This window comes from Trichoderma evansii, assembly GCF_050947405.1.
Source record: "Trichoderma evansii strain SZMC 28006 chromosome Unknown GGI43scaffold_1, whole genome shotgun sequence".
In the NCBI taxonomy this organism is placed as follows: Eukaryota; Fungi; Ascomycota; class Sordariomycetes; order Hypocreales; family Hypocreaceae; genus Trichoderma; species Trichoderma evansii.
In genome coordinates this window covers 538,868-561,261 of record NW_028145205.1, presented here as the reverse complement: position 1 = coordinate 561,261, position 22,394 = coordinate 538,868, and the positions used below count along the sequence as shown (strand labels likewise).

The 22,394-nt window shown below is 49.6% G+C and overlaps 8 protein-coding genes across 8 annotated transcripts; 5 read left to right on the top strand and 3 right to left on the bottom strand.

Moving 5' to 3' along the window:
• The first annotated feature begins 1,840 nt into the window (after positions 1–1,840).
• GGI43DRAFT_3960 (uncharacterized protein) lies at positions 1,841–4,255 on the top strand. The gene is made up of 2 exons (XM_083204919.1): positions 1,841–2,212; positions 2,266–4,255. Exons 1-2 carry the CDS (start codon positions 2,074–2,076, stop codon positions 4,026–4,028), a joined length of 1,902 nt encoding a protein of 633 aa, XP_083065807.1. The 5' UTR covers positions 1,841–2,073; the 3' UTR covers positions 4,029–4,255.
• Positions 4,256–7,305: 3,050 nt separating this feature from the next.
• Positions 7,306–10,513, top strand: GGI43DRAFT_389590 (acetolactate synthase catalytic subunit). The gene is made up of 4 exons (XM_083204227.1): positions 7,306–7,868; positions 8,026–8,093; positions 8,172–9,863; positions 9,928–10,513. The coding sequence occupies exons 1-4, from the start codon at positions 7,858–7,860 to the stop codon at positions 9,984–9,986; spliced, it is 1,830 nt and encodes a 609-aa protein (XP_083065806.1). The 5' UTR covers positions 7,306–7,857; the 3' UTR covers positions 9,987–10,513.
• Positions 10,503–11,373, top strand: GGI43DRAFT_389589 (uncharacterized protein). The gene is made up of 2 exons (XM_083204226.1): positions 10,503–10,925; positions 10,998–11,373. Exons 1-2 carry the CDS (start codon positions 10,844–10,846, stop codon positions 11,366–11,368), a joined length of 453 nt encoding a protein of 150 aa, XP_083065805.1. The 5' UTR covers positions 10,503–10,843; the 3' UTR covers positions 11,369–11,373.
• A 692-nt stretch (positions 11,374–12,065) lies between these two features.
• GGI43DRAFT_426986 (uncharacterized protein) lies at positions 12,066–13,098 on the top strand (the record flags this gene model as incomplete). The annotated part of the gene is made up of 2 exons (XM_083208754.1): positions 12,066–12,459; positions 12,563–13,098. The coding sequence occupies 2 exons, from the start codon at positions 12,066–12,068 to the stop codon at positions 13,096–13,098; spliced, it is 930 nt and encodes a 309-aa protein (XP_083065804.1).
• On the bottom strand, positions 12,979–14,913 carry GGI43DRAFT_389588 (CoA-transferase family III domain-containing protein). The gene has a single exon (XM_083204225.1). The coding sequence runs from the start codon at positions 14,696–14,698 to the stop codon at positions 13,235–13,237; it is 1,464 nt and encodes a 487-aa protein (XP_083065803.1). The 5' UTR covers positions 14,699–14,913; the 3' UTR covers positions 12,979–13,234.
• A 26-nt stretch (positions 14,914–14,939) lies between these two features.
• GGI43DRAFT_3875 (MFS general substrate transporter) lies at positions 14,940–17,179 on the bottom strand. Its single transcript, XM_083203940.1, has 2 exons — positions 16,011–17,179; positions 14,940–15,956 (listed from the first exon to the last, which is right to left on the bottom strand). The coding sequence occupies exons 1-2, from the start codon at positions 17,012–17,014 to the stop codon at positions 15,356–15,358; spliced, it is 1,605 nt and encodes a 534-aa protein (XP_083065802.1). The 5' UTR covers positions 17,015–17,179; the 3' UTR covers positions 14,940–15,355.
• Positions 17,180–17,604, top strand: GGI43DRAFT_3878 (uncharacterized protein). Its single transcript, XM_083203988.1, has one exon. It carries the CDS (start codon positions 17,346–17,348, stop codon positions 17,556–17,558), a length of 213 nt encoding a protein of 70 aa, XP_083065801.1. The 5' UTR covers positions 17,180–17,345; the 3' UTR covers positions 17,559–17,604.
• Positions 17,605–19,174: 1,570 nt separating this feature from the next.
• On the bottom strand, positions 19,175–20,355 carry GGI43DRAFT_378206 (cutinase-domain-containing protein; the record flags this gene model as incomplete). Its single annotated transcript, XM_083202660.1, has 4 exons — positions 19,175–19,585; positions 19,668–19,747; positions 19,855–19,945; positions 20,032–20,355. The coding sequence occupies 4 exons, from the start codon at positions 20,353–20,355 to the stop codon at positions 19,175–19,177; spliced, it is 906 nt and encodes a 301-aa protein (XP_083065800.1).
• Between the last annotated feature and the right edge of the window lie 2,039 nt (positions 20,356–22,394).

Below are 22,394 nucleotides of genomic sequence, written 5' to 3'. Positions count from 1 at the left end.
ACGTACTTGTAACTATTGCTTCCACTATCCACAAGGGCCAACCAGGTCTATTTGTGCCCAAAGCGCTCTGTTAGGTGATCGGCCTAGCCGAGTTCCTTGGTGGCCAACGGCGAGTACGGAGTCTGCTTGAACCAGCTACGAGTTATACTCCGTCAGTGATTTGTATGCGCCAAGTAGCCATGTGGAGAGACCGCACGCAGCGCATAATCCGTGGCGACAATGGAGTGGGAAATAAAAAACAAATTCTGCGTACTGGATGCTTGTGCTGATACGAAGCTAGGTGCCCGTTGACTCGTACCTGGATGCCTTGCTAAGTAGCATTGCATATATTGATGGACAAACCAACGATCCTCTAAACAGTCAGCACTTGGCCGCTGCAATCGGATATGACTGCCAGGTACAGGCTGTAGATGGTATTCTTAGCACCGTCCCTGGTCTTCTTTATTTTTGACACCTTGCAGGATTTTCTCTACTGCAGAGCGACTTGACTGCAGGATTGGTGGCTGATAGGGCCAGCAACGCATTGCATGGCTTCGCGTGTCGCATGACTCTATCTATGTTTGGTTTTGGGCTTGGATTTGCCTCCTCCATGCCGCGGACTAGTACCTGCCAAGCGGCAGCGCTAGACAAATCCGCGCCCTCTCTGGCCTTGATTTGTCCTTTGATCTTATTACCCTGCTGTTATCATCGGCGCCGACTCCAAGCCGCCGATGTTCTAGCTGCAACACCCGCCATTATGCCGCTGTGTTGAATGGTCGCCAATCTAGGATTCTTGGGCACAATGTGGCCGTCTCATTGGCCTGGTCGCCCATATTAGACCCTCAGCACATGTCTCGCCTTTCCCTTCTAGAAGGACGGCAGAAGCAACTGGCCAGGGGTCCCTTCCCACGCTGTTTCCCGCAGCCATGGTGAGATGCAGGGGCCAGAGAGCTGGTAATTTACGGCTGTCCCTTGCGAGGTCAGGCGACGAGGCTGCTTGCCCTCTGGTTGGCCGTGGCGTCTCCGGACGAGGGCACCATTCGACAGCGACAGCCATTTTGGCCTTTGTGGGTCCCCACACCACCATCTAAACTTTACGCAAGTCGCTCGAGTCGACAGACTTTGGCTGCTGGGCGCCAGCGCTTTTTAGCTAGCCAGAGGCGACTTGTGTTTCAGGACAACATGGGGGCCGCTGGGAGAAATGACACTGTTCCTGAAATGGGGTTTGGTGTGTGGTGCTGGACAGGGGAACGGGCGACACTAATTCGTCGGATTCCACGACTTGACCGGGTTATGCCAGTCGCTCAGCAAAGAAAGGATTTGGGATTAGGGGGCGGATTCATGCTCCAAGCGTTGGGTCCCAGATGTGGCCCTACCGCAACATTGTTGCCCATCAACAGTGCCCCGACGCAGTGGGCTTGAATTTGCACGGGCTGGCGCTCTGTCTGGGCTTTTCTCCGACAGATCTTCTAGAAGCCTTCCCCGGCTTTTCGACTGTTTGTTGGTTCCCCCTCGCCATTCGTTCTTCTCCCCTTGCTCGGCCCTGGCGACGGTGCCTCTTTCCTCTTTGTCGCTCGTTCATCCATTCTCATTTTCACAAACATATTTCCTCACAGGCAGTGCCTTGACAAACTTCTCAACTGACGACTCAATCTTGAGGCGACGCTAATATTTATCCAAAGTCTGAACTGATTGAGGCTGTACTAATCTGTCAACTTCACACTCTTTGATCGTGAGCTTGAGCGTGAGCGGGACGCGAGACGGGGCTGGATTGATTTTTTAACGCTCATACCAGCGACGTATCCAAGGCCTCTTTCTGTCAACCCTCATCGCCGCGTTGTGCGGCGGTTATGCCATTTTAACGACGAGTGGTAGTACTGAGCTGTCATCTGCATTTTTTTTTTCTCCTCACGTCTCGGCACAGAGAGAGTAACGCATCGCGCACCGCTCCAACGTGCTTGTGGGTAGCGGCTTTTAACTATCGGCACGAGCAATTTTCTGTTCGTTTTGCGGCGATAGCTGGTCTGTAGTTTGTCGGCTTTAGCAGAACGACGAACGCGATTTAATTATCTAATCATAACCATCACTTCCATAATGTTTCCATACGGAGCCGCGCCTGAGGAGTCCACCGTGCGCCCATTGGCGGATGAGGACCAACAGTTACTTCTCGGGCTTGTTCACAAATATGGAGCTTCGAGTGTTTTGTACGCCTTGACCGGCTATGGAGAGCCATGTAAGTCATTAACTTTTTCAACCAAAGTTCAAATTGAATCTGACTGGATTCAGCTCGCGCGTCTGCGTTTTCTGCAAACACACTTCTAAGCAGCGCGAGCGCGTCTTCAATAGCATGGACTAACTCGGAGGCGGCCTCGCAATGCCGATCAGATGAAGCCTCCATTCACACTTCATACACTTGGCCCGATGTTCAGAACGACATGCAACCAGTGCACGATGGAGAGGCTAACAAAGGAACCGGGACCGAGCGATCATGGCTCGACTCGCCCGTAGCAGTTCCGTCCCCGATGATTCAGCCTCACGACGTTACATCACACCCATCGCCGCGATTAGTGACACCAACCTCCAAAAAGTACCAGTGTCCCATGTGTTATTTGGATAACAGCCCCGTCGGATTTGGCCGAAAGAGCGATTTCAAGAAGCATCTTCACAACTTCCATGGAGCCGACGTTGTCTGGATTTGCCGAACCAAAGGATGTCATCTGTCTTTCTCAACTGAGCGTGCTTATGGTACTCACGCGAAGGAAGCTCACAGAATGAAGGCACTCCCTAACAGCGCTGCTCGCACGGAAATGTGCCCGCAACTTGTCTTTGCTTGTGGATTTTCCACTTGTCGCGACCGGTTATTCGAGGCCCATAACGCAGAAGATGCCTCGGCAACACGCGATAAGCATTTCGAGCATATTGCCAAACATTTTGAAGACGGATTCGACGTTGCCAACTGGGAGTACCGGGTCCAGATGCAAAATCTTATGCGACAGAAGCAGGTAAAACAAATCTGGAAGACGTGCGTATGGCCCAAGGAAAAACGACAACAGCTTCACTGGCGAGCCAGATCCTCTGGAGACTTGAAGCGTATACTTGAGTGCCGCCACCTGGGGACCAACATCTCCAGCCTGGTCAGACTGGCTTTCATTCTCGGCACTCCTCCGTTCACAACTAACACCACTCCACCGCCAAACGAAATCGATGCCTACTTTCAACTTCCATACAGGAGTCAATGCTTACTGGAGTCATCCGGGCACTCGACCCTGCCAAGCACCGCTTCAAAACTGGAGGAGGACTCACCTACGCTTAGCCTCCCCAAGAGTCGCTCAGGCATCACGAGTATCCCTCAAACTATGCTTAAGCTCTCCAGCCGCTCACTGAAACGAGGTACGCGACCGTCAACACCTGCAAGTGTCATGAGCAATAGCGGCGATACAATCATGGGAGACGATTTAGCGGCTGGCCCGCACCCGGGAACCCCATTCCCCATCCCTAATGAGACTGTTTGGCCGGCAGATGCTCCAAAGTTTGCTCCGGATATCCCAACCTCCATGCCAAAGCAGATGAACAGTCCGGCCGATACACCGATCTTTGATCATCAACAGCTACAACACCAGCACCAGCAGCACCAGCAGCACCAGCAGCACCAGCACCAGCAGCACCAGCAGCACCAGCAGCACCAGCAGCACCAGCAGCACCAGCAGCACCAGCAGCACCAGCAGCACCAGCAGCACCAGCAGCATCCGCAGCAGCTGATGTATACCATGCCGCCGCAAGACCCTTCGCAGCAAGCATGGATGGCCATGGATCAACAGATTCCGACGTACCAAACACAACAGCAAATTTTCCCAGAGCAGCCGGACATGATGAATGGACTTTACGATTACTCGATGAACACGAGCCAAACTTCTGCGATGCGGCCAGGAACGCCAACACCCCATAAACGACCGGCATCGTGGAGCCGAATGATTAGCATGGAGAATCTCCGACCAGCTAAGAAATCGACACCTGATACACCACCACCCGGTATGATTATGGGTATGTGAACGGAGTGGATTCTGTATACCAAACTATTTGCCATTGTTATATTCTGTCGCCAATACGATCCGGAGAGAGGGTCTGTTAGCGAATCGCTCCACTCTTTTATCGACATTTATATATCTCCTTTATATCCCTTGCTGCGGCTGATTTCCTGTATTCTCAAACATATATACCACTATTTATACCAACCGGAATGGGACGACAATGTACACTTAATTGGAGGAACTGAGGGCGGGGAGGGGCAAGGCCGATCGAATCGCTTTCCATTTTTGTCACTATACTGATACTGAGATACCATTTCCTTTCCTTTTTTTTTTTTCTTTCTTTTCTCTTTCTTTTCCTTTGCTATTATGCGGTGGACCGGCGTCGTTCATGATTTCATATATATTTACATAGATCAGGTGGGATAGGTTACTATGGCATTATGTGGAGCGAATATCTCTTTTTTTCTCTGTTACGCTATAGTGTACGAAGGAAGAGGACGAGAGGGAGAAGAAGTTGACGGAAAAGCAAATTAAGATACACATGAATACTTACTTGTACGGCGCAATGTCTGGTGAAAATCACCTTTACATAAGGGAATAGGAAGCAACCTACAATTGACCTTTTTCTTCTGATTGATTCTTTTTTTTTTTTTTTGGATAATGCTGCGTGCCCTTGCTCTGTGTTTGTAGAGATTTGCAAGTCTGGGAATAGGACGTGAATGAACAAGGGCATGGTATTTGGCGCGACTACGATGTACACAGAGATAGTACGTACTAATCTAAGGTACCGAGTACTATAGTACCTTGTAGTTATATGACTGGGTGCCTAGGTACTCTGTACATGAGGCATGTGCGTATCGGGCCGTCAGCTTACTTGCCTTGAAGCCGCGTGTCCGCTATGTAGGGAGACGGTGACGAAAAAGAGACGAAGTCGGAATTGGGATCCAGGTGTCTCGTATGCGGCCGAGAGGGAAGAAAGCCAGAAGTCGGTGAGAAGTAGAGCACATGGCGTGCTATGGCATGTGAAACATGAAGACCTGGGCTACTGCTTGTATGCAAGACAAACGAGACAATTTTAGAAATGATGATTGGCAGTGTGTTGAGGTGAGTATAAACCTGTGCTGTTACAAGAGAATAACCAGGGATACGCTGCAATATATGGAGCGGAGTGCGGCCAGATATCTAATATGGAACTGCCTGCTTGGCAGTTAGTAATGAGTATTATGTAGCAATATCGGCTGGAGGATCTGATAGCTATACTGGTTTGAGAGAGCAGACTATAACGTTATTGGCTGAGACAAGAACGGGACGGGACGAGCAAACAACAGAGACAAATTGGACATCATTGGGCTGGGAAAAGAAAAGGGATGATAAGCTTCTCACACACACATGCACGTCCCTATTCCGAATCAATGTCGGAGTACATGGTACAGTAATTAAAGAGTACCTTATGGAGTATGGAGTACTACACCGCAGCACATAGTACGTACCTACCTATCCATTGAAGATAGTACGGGGTATGTGGCGCCAGGATCCCGGACTGTGCAAAGCATGGGGCCTTGCCGCAGGTTTTTGTTGGGTTAAATTCCACATTATACGCATGCCGCGTGAAGTATACGGCGTGGTCGAGGAATACATCAAACATTGACTCATACTTTGAAACTACTGTACTAATGGGCATACGAGACTCTTTTCCCACTCTGCTCAAATGGCGACTGATTCGGGATCCGGTTCGGGGTCCGGTTCGGGGTCTGATATTCAGTGCCTGTATCCGCAGAGAAACAAGAATTGCTACCCCATAATAGTGCCCGTAAACTCCCTAGCTCCGTATAAGTGCAGTGTGTACTACTGTACTTCGTAAGATGGCGCCAGTCGTCCAATGAATAGCCTAAGCGGTTTCTTGCCCTGCATGCTAATGCTGCTTTAGTATGACAGGCCGAGTAGGTACCATGTATATTGAAGTAATAAGCGCTATTGACCGGAAGGAAGCCATACTTGATTGACATGTGCGCGCTCTAGGCTAAACACAAGACAGAGGGCATCGGAGGCGAGTGCATGAGGCCTTCCGGGAATAAGGGCATTATTGTAGGCGCTGTGAGTCAATGGTCTTCCTTCTCAGAGGACATCTCCGAATTTCGCAATTGGGTGCATGTGTCTAGGATCCGGCTAAAGAAGCTGTTTCTGTGCTCTTTTGGTGGAAATGGAGGTTCTGCAATGTACGCGCTTATATCGTAGTATTACCCATGTTGAAGCTGCCAGAAGCGACTGCTCACACCTGGCTGACAGAGCCACGGGGGGAAGGCTGAGGGTAATCCCGCTGTGGACGAAAAAGGCAGTCGGAAGAGGGATCACGTAATGGCAATTCTCACAGTCGTATTAGGATGGAACATGTGGCACGGCAGCAATTGATGAGAGGAATCAACACAGCTTCGGATTGGCACAGCACAAATTGGAGTCAGGTGACGCAGAAATGCTATGCGATGCGCTTGAGTTACAGTGTTTTGATATTAGGACGGGAGCTTTGTTACTTGTCAATCAATGTATGATGCGCTGTAAGTGCTTCTGGCTTGCAGGGAGCACCGGCGCTAAAGCCCTCAACTGTCGACGTGCACTGTAGCCCGGTGGCTCCCAGCCCCGCAGCGCATGCCGTGGTGATTGGCCTTTTGCCTCGGTGCCCATCTGAACTCTTTCTGCTTTGGCGTTCTTAGGCCCGTGCAGCAGCCCAATGGGAAAAAAATTAAATCAAGCAGAGCTGGAGAGGTCAAAATCACAGGAGAGAGAGAGCGAGAAAAAACCCCTTACCCCCACAGTGAAGTATAGTGGCAGCCTAGCAGCCTAGCAGGTACTCTATCGCAGAGCTTATGGAGCGCCTGGCGCCAAGTACCTTTCTGGCTGTCTGACTTACATGTACCTAGTAGATGGCTTGAATATTACGACTAGTGCTCTGTAACTAGCCGCAGATCTGCCCGGCATCGCCCTTGGGGTCAGTGACTCCAACCTCTGCCAGGCTAACTTTTCCGATTCATCGTCGCGGCCTCTTATCTCTTTTTTCCTCCCATCCTTGAATCCTCTTTCGCCACTCCTCCCTTTCCCCACGATATCCTGCACATTCTTTGCAGAAGAGAAAAAAGAGAATCGAGCGAATCCACTGCGCACGTGCGAGGACTCTCTGCGTCATCTCTTGTTTAATTTTTAATTCCTCTTCCTTTCTTTCATTGGAAGCACAGAGCTTTCCATCTCTTCTTCTTTCTTTTGTGTCTTTTTGCCAGGCTACCCACTATAGCTCTGCCCACGATGCTTCGAAGTCGCCAGGCGACATTCAGGGCCGTCAAGGCCCTGCGACAGGCTCGTGCCTTCACGTCCACGACGACGCCCATCACCGTGACTGCTCAGAAGAAGGTTCCTACCGGCCAGAGAAATCAAGCGACTGCGAGCGCTGCGCCGTAAGTGCAATTGTCTTATTTGCTTTGCGATTTTGTGCTCTTTTTGGAGGGTGCACTCGGTTAGGCATGTGAAGGGCCAGGTGTTCTTACATCTATCGCGGCTCGTTGCCAATGAAGAATTTGTTGCGCATTTTACGATGCTGCGTGAAGGATCAGGTGTTGTTACATCCATCGCGGCTCGTCGCCGATGACCGGGGCCTCGAATTCTGGACGAGATGGCTACAGAATTTGTTGCGCATTCTATGATGCTGCCCTTTTAGAATTTGAGCAATTATTCTTGTGTGAATAGCATTGGCTAACAAGATGACTGGAACAGACAAGTCCGCCCTTCCCCGAGCCCTGCCTTCAACCAAGAAGACAAAGATCGAAGCCATGTGCAGCCTCTTGTCAATCCGCGCAAGCCTGATATGGATGAATCGTATGTCAGACCACCTCTTTTACTTGGCTGCGTTGTTGCCACGCGCCACTACGATGCATGCACATACCAAAAAGAAACAAAAAAATTTACATCATGGCAATCAATTCTTTTTAAATGTTAATTGAGCACATTCTAATTACTTTATTCTCTATTCTAGATTCATTGGCAAAACCGGAGGAGAAATCTTTCACGAAATGATGCTGCGACAGGGGGTCAAGCACATCTGTAGGTTCCGATGCCGGCAGCCCACCTGGGGCTCCATATAGCAGCTAAACAATTCCGCTAACTCGAGTCACTGTCTAGTCGGATACCCTGGCGGCGCTATTCTCCCAGTTTTCGACGCCATTTACAATTCAAAACATTTCGACTTCGTCCTGCCCCGTCATGAGCAGGGAGCTGGCCACATGGCGGAGGGCTATGCCCGCGCATCCGGCAAACCCGGTGTCGTCTTGGTAACTTCTGGCCCTGGTGCTACTAATGTCATTACTCCCATGCAGGATGCTTTGTCAGATGGAACCCCCCTGGTCGTCTTCTGTGGCCAGGTCCCCACTTCAGCTATTGGCAGCGATGCCTTCCAAGAGGCAGACGTCGTTGGTATCTCACGTGCCTGCACCAAGTGGAATGTCATGGTAAAGAGCGTTGCTGAGCTGCCACGGAGAATCAATGAAGCTTTTGAGATTGCCACCAGCGGTCGTCCCGGCCCTGTTCTTGTCGATCTGCCCAAGGATGTCACAGCTGGTATCCTGAGAAGAGCTATCCCCACCGAGACTGCTCTGCCGACTCTGCCCAGTGCCGCCTCTCGTGCCGCTATGGAGTTGAGCCAAAAGCAGCTCGATGCTTCCATCAAGCGGGCTGCTGACCTCATCAACATTGCTAAGAAGCCCATCATCTACGCTGGCCAAGGTGTCATTCAGTCTGAGGGAGGCCCTCAGCTCCTGAAAGAGCTGGCTGAGAAAGCTTCCATTCCTGTCACCACCACCCTCCAGGGTCTGGGTGCCTTTGATGAGCTGGATGAGAAGTCCCTGCACATGCTGGGCATGCACGGCTCAGCATATGCCAACACGGCTATGCAGCGGGCTGATGTTATCATTGCTCTTGGTAGCCGATTTGACGACCGTGTCACCCTAAACGTTGGCAAGTTTGCTCCTGCCGCCAAGCAGGCTGCTGCTGAGGGCCGCGGTGGTATTATCCACTTTGAGATTATGCCCAAGAACATCAACAAGGTCGTCCAGGCAACAGAAGCCGTGGAGGGTGACGTTGGTGCCAACATGAAGCTCCTCATTCCCCAAGTCTCCAAGAAGACCATGTCCGACCGGAAAGAGTGGTTCGATCAGATCAATGAGTGGAAGAGGAAGTGGCCTCTGTCACACTACCAGCGAGCTGATCGATCTGGCATGATCAAGCCCCAAACGGTCATGGAGGAGCTCAGCAACCTGACAGCAGACCGAAAAGAGGAGACATATATTGCTACTGGTGTCGGCCAGCATCAGATGTGGGTCGCTCAGCACTTCCGCTGGAGACATCCCCGATCTATGATCACTTCGGGTGGTCTGGGCACTATGGGTTATGGTCTTCCTGCCGCTATCGGTGCCAAGGTGGCTCAGCCTGATGCTCTCGTCTTTGACATTGACGGCGATGCTTCCTTCAACATGACCCTGACTGAGCTGTCGACTGCCGCACAGTTCAACATTGGTGTCAAGGTCATTGTCCTGAACAACGAGGAGCAGGGTATGGTGACTCAGTGGCAGAACCTCTTCTATGAGGACCGATATGCACACACGCACCAGAAGAACCCCGACTTTATGAAGCTGGCTGACGCTATGGGTGTGAAGCACCTGCGTGTCACCGAGCCTGAGAAGCTGGTTGATGCCCTAAAGTGGCTGATCAAGGCCGACGGTCCCGCTCTCTTGGAAGTTGTGACCGACAAGAAGGTGCCCGTCCTGCCCATGGTGCCCGCTGGATCAGGCTTGGACGAGTTCCTCGTGTTTGATGATGGTGAGTTTACCCAGATATTGATTTTTACGACGTAACGGATGAAAGATGCTGACAACTTCTATAGTAAAAGATAAGGAGCGACGTGAGCTGATGAAAGAAAGAACAAAGGGCGTGCACTCTTAAAGATGAGATGATCATTTGAGGACCCTTCTTTCTGGTTATCACTTGGACTTCAGCAATTCCCCGAATTTTTTCGCTTCTATTTCTTTTTTCTTTTGCATTATTTCATGCCATGTTGCATCCATGTTTTTTAAATTTGGAGTTCTTTGTCATTTTCTGGTACACAGGCGGCGAGAACCGAATTTTTCATCATGCTGTCCTCTAAAAGTTTTCTTATGAGTGGAAATGAGAGAAGAGCCTATGACGGATGGGTCTTGGGAAAGAGAGAGTAGCTCATAGTTGGAAAAGAGGCAACTCATATGTAGGAGGTGGGAGAGTGAAAGGATCGCAATGGCATAAGAAGTGCCGTGCCAGTATGTTGAACATGCTGGCGGAACGGGGAATGAATATAATAATTTTTATCGGTCTATATACTTTGTGCAGCTGATTAATTGCTGAATCTTGTGAAATGTGATTTTGGTTCATGACAAAAGTATCACGGCTTTGATGCGCTGAAATGAAGTTGGTTTTTGGTGTAGGCACAAATAAACGCTTTAAATAGCCTACAATGAGATGCAGCTCACTATTAATAAGCCTCGTCGAGGATTATTGGAAGCCAGTTGAGCGACCAAAGCCGGGCGTAGCTAGTTGTATTCAGCCTCATTTTCAAGCCAGTAGTAGTTAGCTACATACTGGCAAACTGGGTACTTACTTGGTAGCACTCGCTTAGCCTCAAGAAGATGAATCAATATTTCCCCGCGTCGGCGATCAATCCATGACGACTTAGACTTCTAAAGCTATCAAAATCTAATATTTTTGGTTTATTTTGTTTTTGAAAACATTGAAAGCAAGCGATTTTTGATATTTTTTGATGAGACCTTATGAGTGAGAATGACTATGCCAGATTTGGGGAGGATGCATCGTCGGTGAGGAATGGTGGCGTTGACGCCCAGGAGGGTATATGTATGTTGGCTTACTACATGTATAATTGGGATGTTTTGTTTGCTAATAAAGGGGGTTTCTTGCTTGATCAAGCTCTTCCTATTGATCAAGATGACGATGAAGACATTAGCAGCGAGGCGAGCACATTGTTATCTAGTGGGGGAACATCATCACATCTCCATCACCATCACCATCACAAACACCAGAGACAGCAGTGCCATCAAGATGTCGACAACGAAGTATCTACCTCCCGGAATGGATTTTTAACAACGATTTTCGGTGGAGACGTGTTACTGAGGATAGGGTTGTTTGCGGGGATGGTGGCGGTTGTGTGTTTGGCGGTTGTGAGGGCCATGGAAGGGGAGTTTTCGCCTGGGCTGGTGGCGGGAGGAGGGCTGATGATGGTTATGTGTTTGGTGGTTGGGAAGAGGGATCTTTGGAGGGGAGGGATGGCTATTGGTTGAGAGGGGTGGGTGATGATGATGGTGGGATGATGGTCTAGAATGCTGCTGTATTACAATCATATACGAGTTTATGTATATTTTGGATATTTCTTTGCTGAGCGGATAGTTAAGCAGCGTTGATATATGTGACCCATGCTCATACTCTTAATATAAGCATATTCTAGTAATTTCACATGTAGCAGCGCGGCCTCCAACTGCAGGGGCAACAATAAAGGGAATGGTCTTTGATACTGAGCCGTAAAACTGTTGGATCAAAGCAAAAATGCATAGTAGGACTACGGCAGCTCACATACAAAGCTGTACTACTTACAGGGGGGCTGCACTTCTTCGTCCTGTGAGTGGCCCCCCATAGCGATTGCCAAGGGCCTTTTGTACGAGATTTATCCTTTATGGAGTACAAAGATATGGATCTGGATGATAATCTTAAAACGAGTTGAGAGTTGTGATGGTAAAACGGTCCAGACCGCAAAGTGATGTTGGTAGGTAGCACAAGGTGAGAAAAGGGGGAAGAAGAGAAGAAGGCTCGGATATTTTGTTGTTGTGAAACTCTGAGTGATTCTTTATTTGAGTCAAACTGCCATTTGTTTTTTGTCTTCTTTTCTTTTTCTTTTCCGTTCACAGACTGAGGAATTCATGCAAAGTAGACAATATTTGGAAGATATCTGACAAAGTGAGGCAAGATTAAAAGTCAACAGCCATGAGTTTAGATTGGAGAGTGCTTATGACAGCACCCATGAGCTCAAATACGGCTGCGTTCATCACAGCACCAATCTTGTTTGTAACTCTCTCCAGCACGTTATCTTCTTCATCTTTGCCGTCATCAACTACAATCCCGGTTTTGGAGGCTACGCCATCACCCTCTTCACAATGCTACTTCCCCAATGGCAAATCCGTCCTGAACTACGATTATAATTATCAGCCTTGTGGAGGTAGAAACACAACATGGCAGCAATGCTGCGATTTTGAAACGGACATTTGCACTGAGAATGGCCTGTGTACGCATCTTGAGGATAATACTATCCCTGCGTATGAGTATAGAGCTGGGTGTATGAATGCGGACTGGTCAGGATGTCCGCAAGTTTGCCTGGACGGTAAGCTTTATTTTTTCAATTAAAAAGACAAGAAGACAGGAAGAGTGAGACTGATACAAACTTTTACTGTTTAATCTGGTCGCGTCAACTTCCCCGGTTCCAGTGAAGCAGTGTCCTTCGGGAGAGTACTGCTGCAATCCAGAGACTGCCACGAGTGACTGCTGTTTGGACGATAGCCGGCAGTTTGGTCTCTCTGACCACAATCCAAACGCAAAGAATGCTACGGGGGCTGCAGGAAGCGGTAACGAAGGGGGTAAGAATGGAACGGATGCTTCTGGTGGAGTTGGCGGTAATACTACTACGCAGATGAGTGATGGCAATAACGGTCGCAAAACTGACAGAGTCATGATTGGAGCTTCTGTTGGAGGTGCTCTAGGCGGCCTTGCAATGATTGGCGGTGCAGTTGGCATGTGGTTGCATCTAAGAAAGAAGAGGGGTAAACAAGGAAGGGAGACGATTGCTCAGGACGAGACGGATGTGGAAAGCCCAGAGGCAATGGATCCTCGAGAGATGAAACAAGTCTTGGAAGTGGGAACTAATCCGATGGTCGAACAAAAATATAGTCCTGGGTCTGACGTGAAAGATCATTCTGTTGTGATGGAGATGGACTCAACGGCGGTCTATGAGTTGGGAGTTTAGATTTCAATGTCTTGCTCGCTAAAATTGCGCTTGTATATACCATCATGTCTGGTATATGTTCTCTAAGAAATACATAGGAGGAGGAGAAGTAGGTATATATGTATATATATACCATAATGGATTATAACAAGATCATCTATAGCCACTTCGCCTCGTCTGATCCCAAAGGCTTCGGCATCTCTTCCCATCCAACCTCACACCCCTCGACAGTAGCACTGTGTCTCACCGCAGTCATCTTCCCAAATGCCGTATCTCTTGTCTCATAGTATTCTGTCGGCACATCTGCCTGCGTCACAAAATCTCGACTCTCAAAGCCCGTCTTACCGGGATACTGTCCCAGACTGCGCAGATACTTCATCACCCCCGCTAGCGAAACGTCTACAACCCAAGATCCCCCAACTTGAGACCGGTTGTATAGTGCGGCCATGACACCCGTGGCGAGGAGATAGCCGCCCGCGTGGTCAAGCGCCTGACAGGGCATGGCGCGGGCTGGTTCTCCGGCGCCATAGTGCTCTGCTTCGGAGATGTTCATGCCGGAACAGGTCTGGACGAGGGAATCGAAGCCTCGACGCTGGGACCATGGGCCAGAGGGCCCAAAGGTGGAGAGGTTGGCGCAAATTATGTTCGGGTTGATCTTTTGAAGTTCCTCTGGTGAGAAACCGTACGAGGCGAGACTTCCCGGACGATACCCTTGGACGAAGACATCGCAAGTTCGTAGCAGCTCGAGAAGGCGGTCTTTTTCATCTGGATTGTGTATATCTAGTCGTATAGTGCGTTTGCCGCGGCTGAGATCCCTGTCGAGCACAGGTTGGTTCGGTAGATTTGGCGATGTTACCCATAAAACATCGGCGCCGTGAGCGGCGAGTGTCTTGCCGGCTACGGGGGCGGCGATGACGCGGCTCATTTCGAGGACTCTAACGCCTTGGAGGCAGCGGCTGTTGCTTTTGGTCGTGGATAAACTCTTTAACGGTCCCTGGGCGAATTGCTTGATGAGAATGGGATTGTCGCTTGTGGCTGAGGATTGAGGATGGGCGTCCCATTCGCTGTATGTGCGCAGGGCGTAGATGGCGAGCTTGCCCTTTTCTGTGCCGGCGGTTTCGAGGTCGACGCTCTTCCATTGGGCTACCTTGGCGGCGACATCTTGACGAGAGGCATCTGGTGGTAGGCCGAGGAGTTCAAGTGTACCGAGTGCGTGGCAGGGAAAGTTGTCGTGGATGCGAACGTAGCCGTCTGCAGTTTTGTGTAGGCCGCCGATGGATCCCCAAGGGTCTTCTAGGGGCTGTTTATCGATGTCGTAGAGGCGTTCTGATTTGAATTCCGCTAGGGCGTGATCCAATGGGACGCTCACGCGAGGTATAGATGATGGAGGTGAAGATCGTGCGCTGTGTAAGAGAGATGCTGAAAGAGCTGAGATGGCAATGGAGCTCTGTGCGAGATGGCCAATCTTGAAGGATGAGGGGGCGGCGGGAGCGGCTTGGTGGCCTGGGAGGTTGAGAGATGAGAGGGCTTGAGGAGGGAGATGGAGGCTGGCCCAGATATCCTTGACGATGTCGGCTGCCGAGAAGGAGGTGCGATTGATGAGGTTGTTTGATATAGACATGATGAAGAGTGAGGCCGCTTATACGATGATTGATGACACAAGTTTCGTCTTTTCGCCCTTTTTACCACATGTCTTAACGACTGTATGTGTCAAAAGATTCAATTATCATATTTATGCTTTAATGCGAATAGTAAAAATGTTTCAATGGCAGTTGCTTTGTTTAAAAACTGCGCCCTTGCGATGATCAGTCCGGGCGGATCAAAGGAAGCAGTTTGCGCCCGTCTAAGATGCTAAGTGCGGAGGTAAATCCCGACACTGAGCCTTTTTAGCTTCAACCGCCACCAGCCGAGGCTTCATATCACGTCTTCAATGCAATCATGTAACTGAAGTAAATGCCGAATGTCGTTTTCGTAGCATTCTCATATACAGGTATATATTCTATTCTATCCAGAAAACAAAATTCATGTCTGCACGCTCTCTGTTCGTAAATGCTGCAAAGTCCACCTCTAATGCGTGCCTCGTATCTCCTGAATCCCAAATCTATCCGTGGTATATCAATCCATGCCCTTTGCAATGCTTTGATGCAATTTTAGTAAACCGAACATAAAAAAAAAATAATCAATCAAAAACCGCTTTCTCCAAAAAATGATTAATGCGTCCACCCAGTCGTACTTTTTTTTTTATCCAGATTAAGAATTAAATAGATGAAGAGTTGAGTTAGTTGGCTGCTGTTTCGCGCTCTGCCTGAGCAGCCTTCTCATCAGCCGTCAATTCTGATGATGCTTGACCAATCTTGATCGACAACACCAAAAACAATGACAAGCCGGCCATGGCAACACCGATCCAGAAGCCAATCTTGTACTGCTGCCGCAGGGAGAGTCCCTCTGGCAGTTTCCGCCTGTTTGCCTCGGAAACAGCCATCTCGGCAATGCCCAGCCAAAACGCCAGGCCGAGATACAAGAGGGTATTAATGAGACCTCCTGCAGTAGCCTGGAGACGTCGAGGCATGGATGTCGTGATGAAGACGTTGGTGACATTATAGGTAATGTCCACGCCGATGGTGCCGCAAATCATAGCGGGGAAGATGTACGCCCAGTAGAGGAAGCTAGTAGAAGGATGGTCGTCGACGCGGTCGGGGATGATGGCGAATAAGAGGACAGAGATGAGGAAGCCGACACTAGAGATCATCATGAGGATCCGGTTAGAAATCATGTGCATGACGAAGCCACCGCCGACGGCAAGGCAGACGCCGCCAATGGCCAAGGGGGTGAACCAGGCGGCGGTGAGAATGGGAGTGGTGTCGAGCACAGTCTCGATGCTGATGAGGGTTGTTAGTGATGTTAACACATTAATAAGCGAGAAGAGCACTTACTAGTAGCTTGAGTAGAAGAGGTACAAGCCAAATACACCGTACAGGCAGAACAGAGCCAAAGACAGCCGCTTCATGTACTTGGGACGGAACAAGTCGGCCGGGAGAAGCGGCTGAGAGGACACCCAGCCCTGCGTATAGACACCCGCAATGAGGAAGAGCATACCAATGATAAAGGTCACGATGATGTAAGGAGTTTGCCAACCATTAGGGGCATGACCTCCATCCGTAAAAGCAAAGACAACCAGAATCAGGCCGGGCACAATGGTGCAGAGTCCCCACCAGTCCATGCGAATAGTCTCATCCTGCTCGTGGAGGTTTCGTGGGATGGTCAAGAATCCGGTGACGGCGATGCAGAAGACGATGATGGCACCGATCCAAAAGTACCAGCGCCAGGTCATGAAGTCGGCACACACAGCTCCCAGGAAGATGCCGAAGTAGAATCCCAGACAGGCAAAGGCACCCCAGATGGCGAAGACTAGATTCTTTCGAGGACCAGGTCGGTACGTCTGTCCCAAGAGGGCCAGACCGGCGGGTGTAAAGGCCGAAGTGCCAATTCCTTGAAGGGCTCGGCAGATGATCAACATGATGGTATTTGTGCTAAAGCCACAGACGAGTGACCAGATCATGAACCAGATGTGGCCGAACAGGAAGACGGAACGGGCACCGTAGATGTCACATAGACGGGAGAATGGCATCAGGAAAGCGGCGGTGGTGAGGTTGATGACACCGGCGGGCCAGGTACGAGTGTTTTCGGGAATGTTGAGGGCATCTGCCACGGGAGGCAGGATGATGTTGAAGCCGCCGATGAAGTACTCGCTCATGGTCATGGACAAGACGACAGTCGTGATGAATCCAACCTCTGTGAACCAGGACTTGAGGACGGCTGGGCGGACTCGACCGAGACGTTCGAGCTCGACCTTGTCGGGGAACTGGCTGAGGTCTGAGGAGGTACGGCCTGAGATGACGCCGCTTTCCAGACCGGCGGAAAGCTCTGGCTGGCCCATTTTGATTTCGTTTTTCTTTTCCTTCTTTTTGGTTCTTTTCTTTCTTGAGTCTCTAGTTATGTATAATATGGGACGGAGAGACAGTAGTAAGAGGAAGAAGAGTAATAAGGGGCCAGTTGAGGAAAGAGAGAGCTATCCACTCTGATTTAAATAAGAGTTGTAAGAGAAAAAAGATTTGACAGACGATGTGTCAACTGAGTTCCCACAACAGCATTCTCGAATCGCCTTCTCCAATTCGGGGTCTTATCTTATGCTTTTTTCTCACGCTCACCTGCCCATGTGTCACTTGTGCCCTTTTTATTACTCCACGTGGTAAAAGGGAAAAAGGCGGATGGTGCACAAAAACCCGAATAAGAAAGAAAAATATCGGATACGGGGGGCCGTGAGAATTTTGTGGGCTTTTTTTCTAATCCTTTGCGGAGAGGCGAGTGTTTTGGTGGTGCAATTTTTAAGCTCTATGGGTCTGATTCTATGTGAGTGTGGAGTCTTGGCTTCCGGTCTGGGATTTGGGCGACGTCCATATCGGGGCAAAAAAGGGCAATAAAGACGCCAATGTATGAATCACGCCGTTATTTTGACTTCTCATTCTTATTTTTTTGCTTCTTACGTCTTGTTAGCTCCGTTGTGGTGGGTGTAAAGGGGGGTCGGGTGGGTAAGACTGGACTTTTACGTTGTGGCGAATGGACTGACCTCATGGAACATTCCCGATAGGTTCAAAGGGTGTCTACAATAGGCAAAAGAAAGACAACTCTCGCTGTGTCTGATTAGCTAACTTGGATAATTCTCCTATACTGTGGGTGTTGATGGTTGACTCAATCGGTTAGCATTTGGGGCAAAAAAAGAATTCCTCTAGACGTCTTCTCTGGAGAACGAAATGGCATTGTGTGAGTGGCTCCGGATTTTGACTGGCTTTAACAACGCCCGAGTTGCGTCTTGGCTTCCTGTTTGGGGCAAAGCCTGGCCAGTCAACGGCCGCTAAACTTTTTTTTTGGGTGCATAAACTGCACACGCTGCAGATGGCGCTTCTGCAAGGGCCACTGGTACTGATTGATAATAGAAAATCGTGAAATCATTGGATATTGTCCAATCGGTGAGTTTGGATCACGGCTTGGATTCACGGCACTGCCATTGTGGTCCGCGGACATCCGAAGAGAAGGATCTGGATATAGAGATCCTGATGAGGAAGTTGTTTGACATTTCTCCTTCGGAAAGTTCCATGTAGATGTGATGTGACTGTGATGTTTGCATTCAATTGTCCGATCTAGGAGATTAAGATTCATTTGTTATGATAAATGTTATTTGATTACCTGATTACATGGAATTTGATTACGTGGAATTCGTAGTTGTCATCATCGCTGTAAACTATCGAAAAGCTTGATTCAACTCGAATCGGGTAGCTTCGGTAGATCTCCGTAGGGCAGGTAGTGCGTATTATTTTCTTACCAATTGAACGCCACATGTCGCTTTTATGCTAAATGCTGAAACATCTAAAGACGTAAAAAGGAGATAGGTAATATACAGAGTGAAGCTTGCTTGTATTATATTATTCTTTCTGTACCCGTGTCGTTGATAATGCAAACTTCTTTTTCTTCTCTTCTTTCCCCCTCATATTTCGAGCTAGCATCGTGATGGCCATGCATGAACTCGCTTCCAGTAGGGTTACAATTTGCGACACGATAGTAACCTTGGCACGTGGATTCCCGCTTTGATAAGACGAAGCTTCTGATAGAAAACAGCAAATCGGCGGCAGCACTGTGGTTGGTTTTCCTGTTATACTAAAGGATGAAATAAGAATACGAGTCCGGCGATGGCCAGGGGAGCATCTAATACCTAGACCGGTACTGGCAGACGATTCAAGAGCCGGACCTTGATCCCGGTACAACTTGACGGAGAAGCATTTCCAATACCTCTATTACCAGGATCACCGCTGCAACATGCATATCGATTGGCAGCTGCAGAGCACAATATCCTCATGAGGCTGAGACAACAGAGCACAGCAGCATCTAGCATTATCACACGAGCTCTCAAATGTCTCATCATCATTATTGGCTGTAGCCTATATATACTTTATACAAATGCGCCAAAAACAGCTTCCAAGCCACAGAAAATATTACTACGTATTACTACTTCTATGTCGTATTATCCACTGCTTCGCACCGTTTACAGCATCTGAGACAGAACAGCCAACAGACCGGCACCAAAGATCAAGCTGCCCGCCGCAGGAGTCAGAGCATTGGCAGCAGACTTGGGGCTTGTTGACGCAGAGGCAGACTTGGTAGGGCCGCTGCTGGTGCTGTTGGTGCGGCTACCGCTGCCGCCGCTGGTGGGAGTAGAAGTGGCAGAAGAGGTGGGAGCAGCAGTGGTAGAGCTGGAGTTGGTGGAGCCGGCGGACTTCTGGAACTGGCTAACGACAAAGTTGACGATGTCGTCACCGTAACGGTCAATGTACAGGTGGTGAACGGTGGCGTTTACACCGCTGTCGCAGTAGATGTCGCCGGTGTCGCAGTAGGAGACGAGGCGGCTGGCGTAGGTCTTGCAGACGTCGACACTGGCAGCAGTGCGGTTGAAGATCTAATGACAAGCAGGTTAGCTACCGCATCTCAAGCCCCTGCGTCCAAGCAAGGCCAATCAATGGCTGGGTTCTTCTACTTACGCCGTTGTGCACGCTAGTGCCTCGGTCGTACGTCAGGTTGGCGACATGGGTTGGGTCTCCGAAGATGGCAATGGCGACGACTATTGAATTTCCTCTCGTTAGCTTCATATTCTCCTGCTTCATACGACTTACAGCCCGGCTAAACAAATATCCCGGCTTCAGCAAAGAGAGAAAGGGGAAAGCTCACCATTGTCCATAACGCTCGTCGAAAAGGCCTTGTCATCAATAAATGGGCTGCCAGAACCACCGCAAACGGAGTCTGACGTGACTTGCGCACCCTGCAACGGCAATAAATCAGCATTTGGAAATAAGACCCAAAGTCGTACGAGTTCACCCCGTCATCGCCATGCAAAATCAATCATACCTGAGAGTAGCCCAAGAGGGCAATCTTGCCATCCGGACAGGCCTGGCTATAGGCGTTGACCAGCTGCTGCATGTCCGTAACGCCCTTGCCTTCCGAGCCCTCGTAGTCGTCGAACGTGGCCGGATAGTCAACGGCGACAGCCTCACTGCCGGGCACCTTGGCGGCGATCTGGGTGGTGAGGTTGCCGGTGACACCAAGACCCGCAGGCTCTGTACTGCCTCGGGCGACGACCATGTAGAGACCCTTGACGCATGTTGGTGCAGAGGCTGCTGTGACGGCGGATGAGCCCGCGAGCAGGGCGAGGGAGACGGCGAGACTGCGCATTGTTGCTGTTTCTGCTTCTTTTGATTCCTCGTTTGATTATTACTGTGCACCCGGCTTCGGATCGTGGTCGTGTGAGGTCCCTGCCGTGAAAAGACTGCGCTCCCCGGATGAATCAATGGCAAAAAGGCGGAGATGGAACGAGGGCCGCAAAGGAGCCAGGGATTGCTATTTATTGATTGAAGAGAAAGCCAACTGGTCCCTGCACTTTATGCACATGCAAACAAGAAGAGCAAACTGTGAAAAAGCAGATCCAATTCCATTACGTAGCGGCCGAGAGAGTCGCAGCCGTGACGGAAGGGAGACGCCTCCCAGGATCCGCGTCTGGGGTCCTCGCCTCGGGCCATGCCAAAATCGTGGCCTGGCTGCGTCAATAGTTCCATACCTACCGCTTGCAACCACTCACAAAGGGCCCCTCCGAATGCGACCGTGGCAGTGATTTCTTGGTGCTTAAGCCAGCTTCAGTCTAGCAGCAATACGAGGGCCCTGGCCATCCATGCAATGCCCCGGAAGAGTCTTGCTTGTCTCTTTTGTCTCTTTTGTCTCCATCGTTCTAGGCTCGGACGTGTCAAGCGGCAGCGCCGAGTCAACTGAGACGCTTCCCGCATGGAGCACGCATGGAGCACCCAAAAAGTCCAAAGGGCTGATCGGTGTGGCTGCGGCGCGTAACTGTGTTTGGACAACGGCGCAAATCAAAATTGCTACTAGTTCCTGCGCCTCGCATCGCTAGTCGGATGGGCGGCTTGCTGTGGGACGCTTTTGACGCTTTTTTTCTTTTTTTGCCCTTGTTCCCTGTCTCGGTGTCTTGATCTCGCCGAGGCACATGCGAGCTTTCGTTGGCTGCTGAAGGACAAGAGTTGGAGTTTTGGCATCCTTCTTTGGAGCCTTCTCCAGATTTGCGGAGATTGGAGCGCTTGGAGTAGATTTTCCCCTCCATCTCAGCTCACCGCATGGATTGTATTTTGTATTTTGTGCACTACCAATATGCTACTAACATACAATTACTGCTTTAGATCGTCTTGAATGCTGACACCCAAGTGCAACCACCCAAAACAACTCGCGGTCAATGCGTTTTTGTGGGCGAAGCAATCATGAGACATGACAAGAAATTAGTTTGAGCAGCATCACAATGCAGTGGAGGAGAAAACGCCCTCCATAGCAAACGTACATGTAAATCTTCATTTACCACTTTGGAAGGTCAGACAACTCGGCTTCCAAAGCCGTTCGATGCCACCTGGAGCGGGGCAGCTCCGATCCTCGTCATGGGCTATTTTCGGCCTTCTTACGGTTTTTGGGTGTAGTTTTCCACTTTGACTGTCAGGCACACGGCGAGTCTGGGGTACATACAGTATGTTAATGATACAGGGAACAGTGATCTCTCTATCTGCCATCTGCCAAATGCTATTCGCAGCCCTGCCAGCAGAGGATTGCTGCAAAGGCACTAATATTATGCCAACCAATTTTCTCTTTTCTTCCTAGAATTGTATTTTTACGTATGGTGAATGATCCGGGTGAGCTTACAATGCTTCCTTTACAGCAATTTTAGCCCTTTACCTTTGTATTTTTACCTTCGACCGTCTCCAGTTGCCAGGGTTTTTCACAGCATTTTTAACCTCCAGGGCTCCCCCAAGACCATCTCCTACACCTGTACTTGTAGAGGACAGCTGCAAAGGCGCTGGCCCCATTAAGCGCTATTAAGCCAATCAGTTTTCGAATAGCTGGCAGAGAGCTTCACAACATTTTTAACCTCCCGCAAGGCCATCTCCTAATATTTGTAGTGGCAGAGGACAACTGCAAAGGCGCTGGGCTTAAGTCACTTAAGACAGTGTCTTATCGAAAACCGAAAAGGATTATTCACAGCATTTTTTGACCTCCCCTGGGGACATTTCCCTAACTCTGTGCGATCCGTCCCAATACTTTCAAGCAGGAGACACTACATTTTTTGAGATAAATAAATACTACTGGGTAAATAGTTTTCCCCTTATTGTGAAACATACAGATACATCAAATATTGCGCCTAGTTTATATGCCATCTGGTCTTC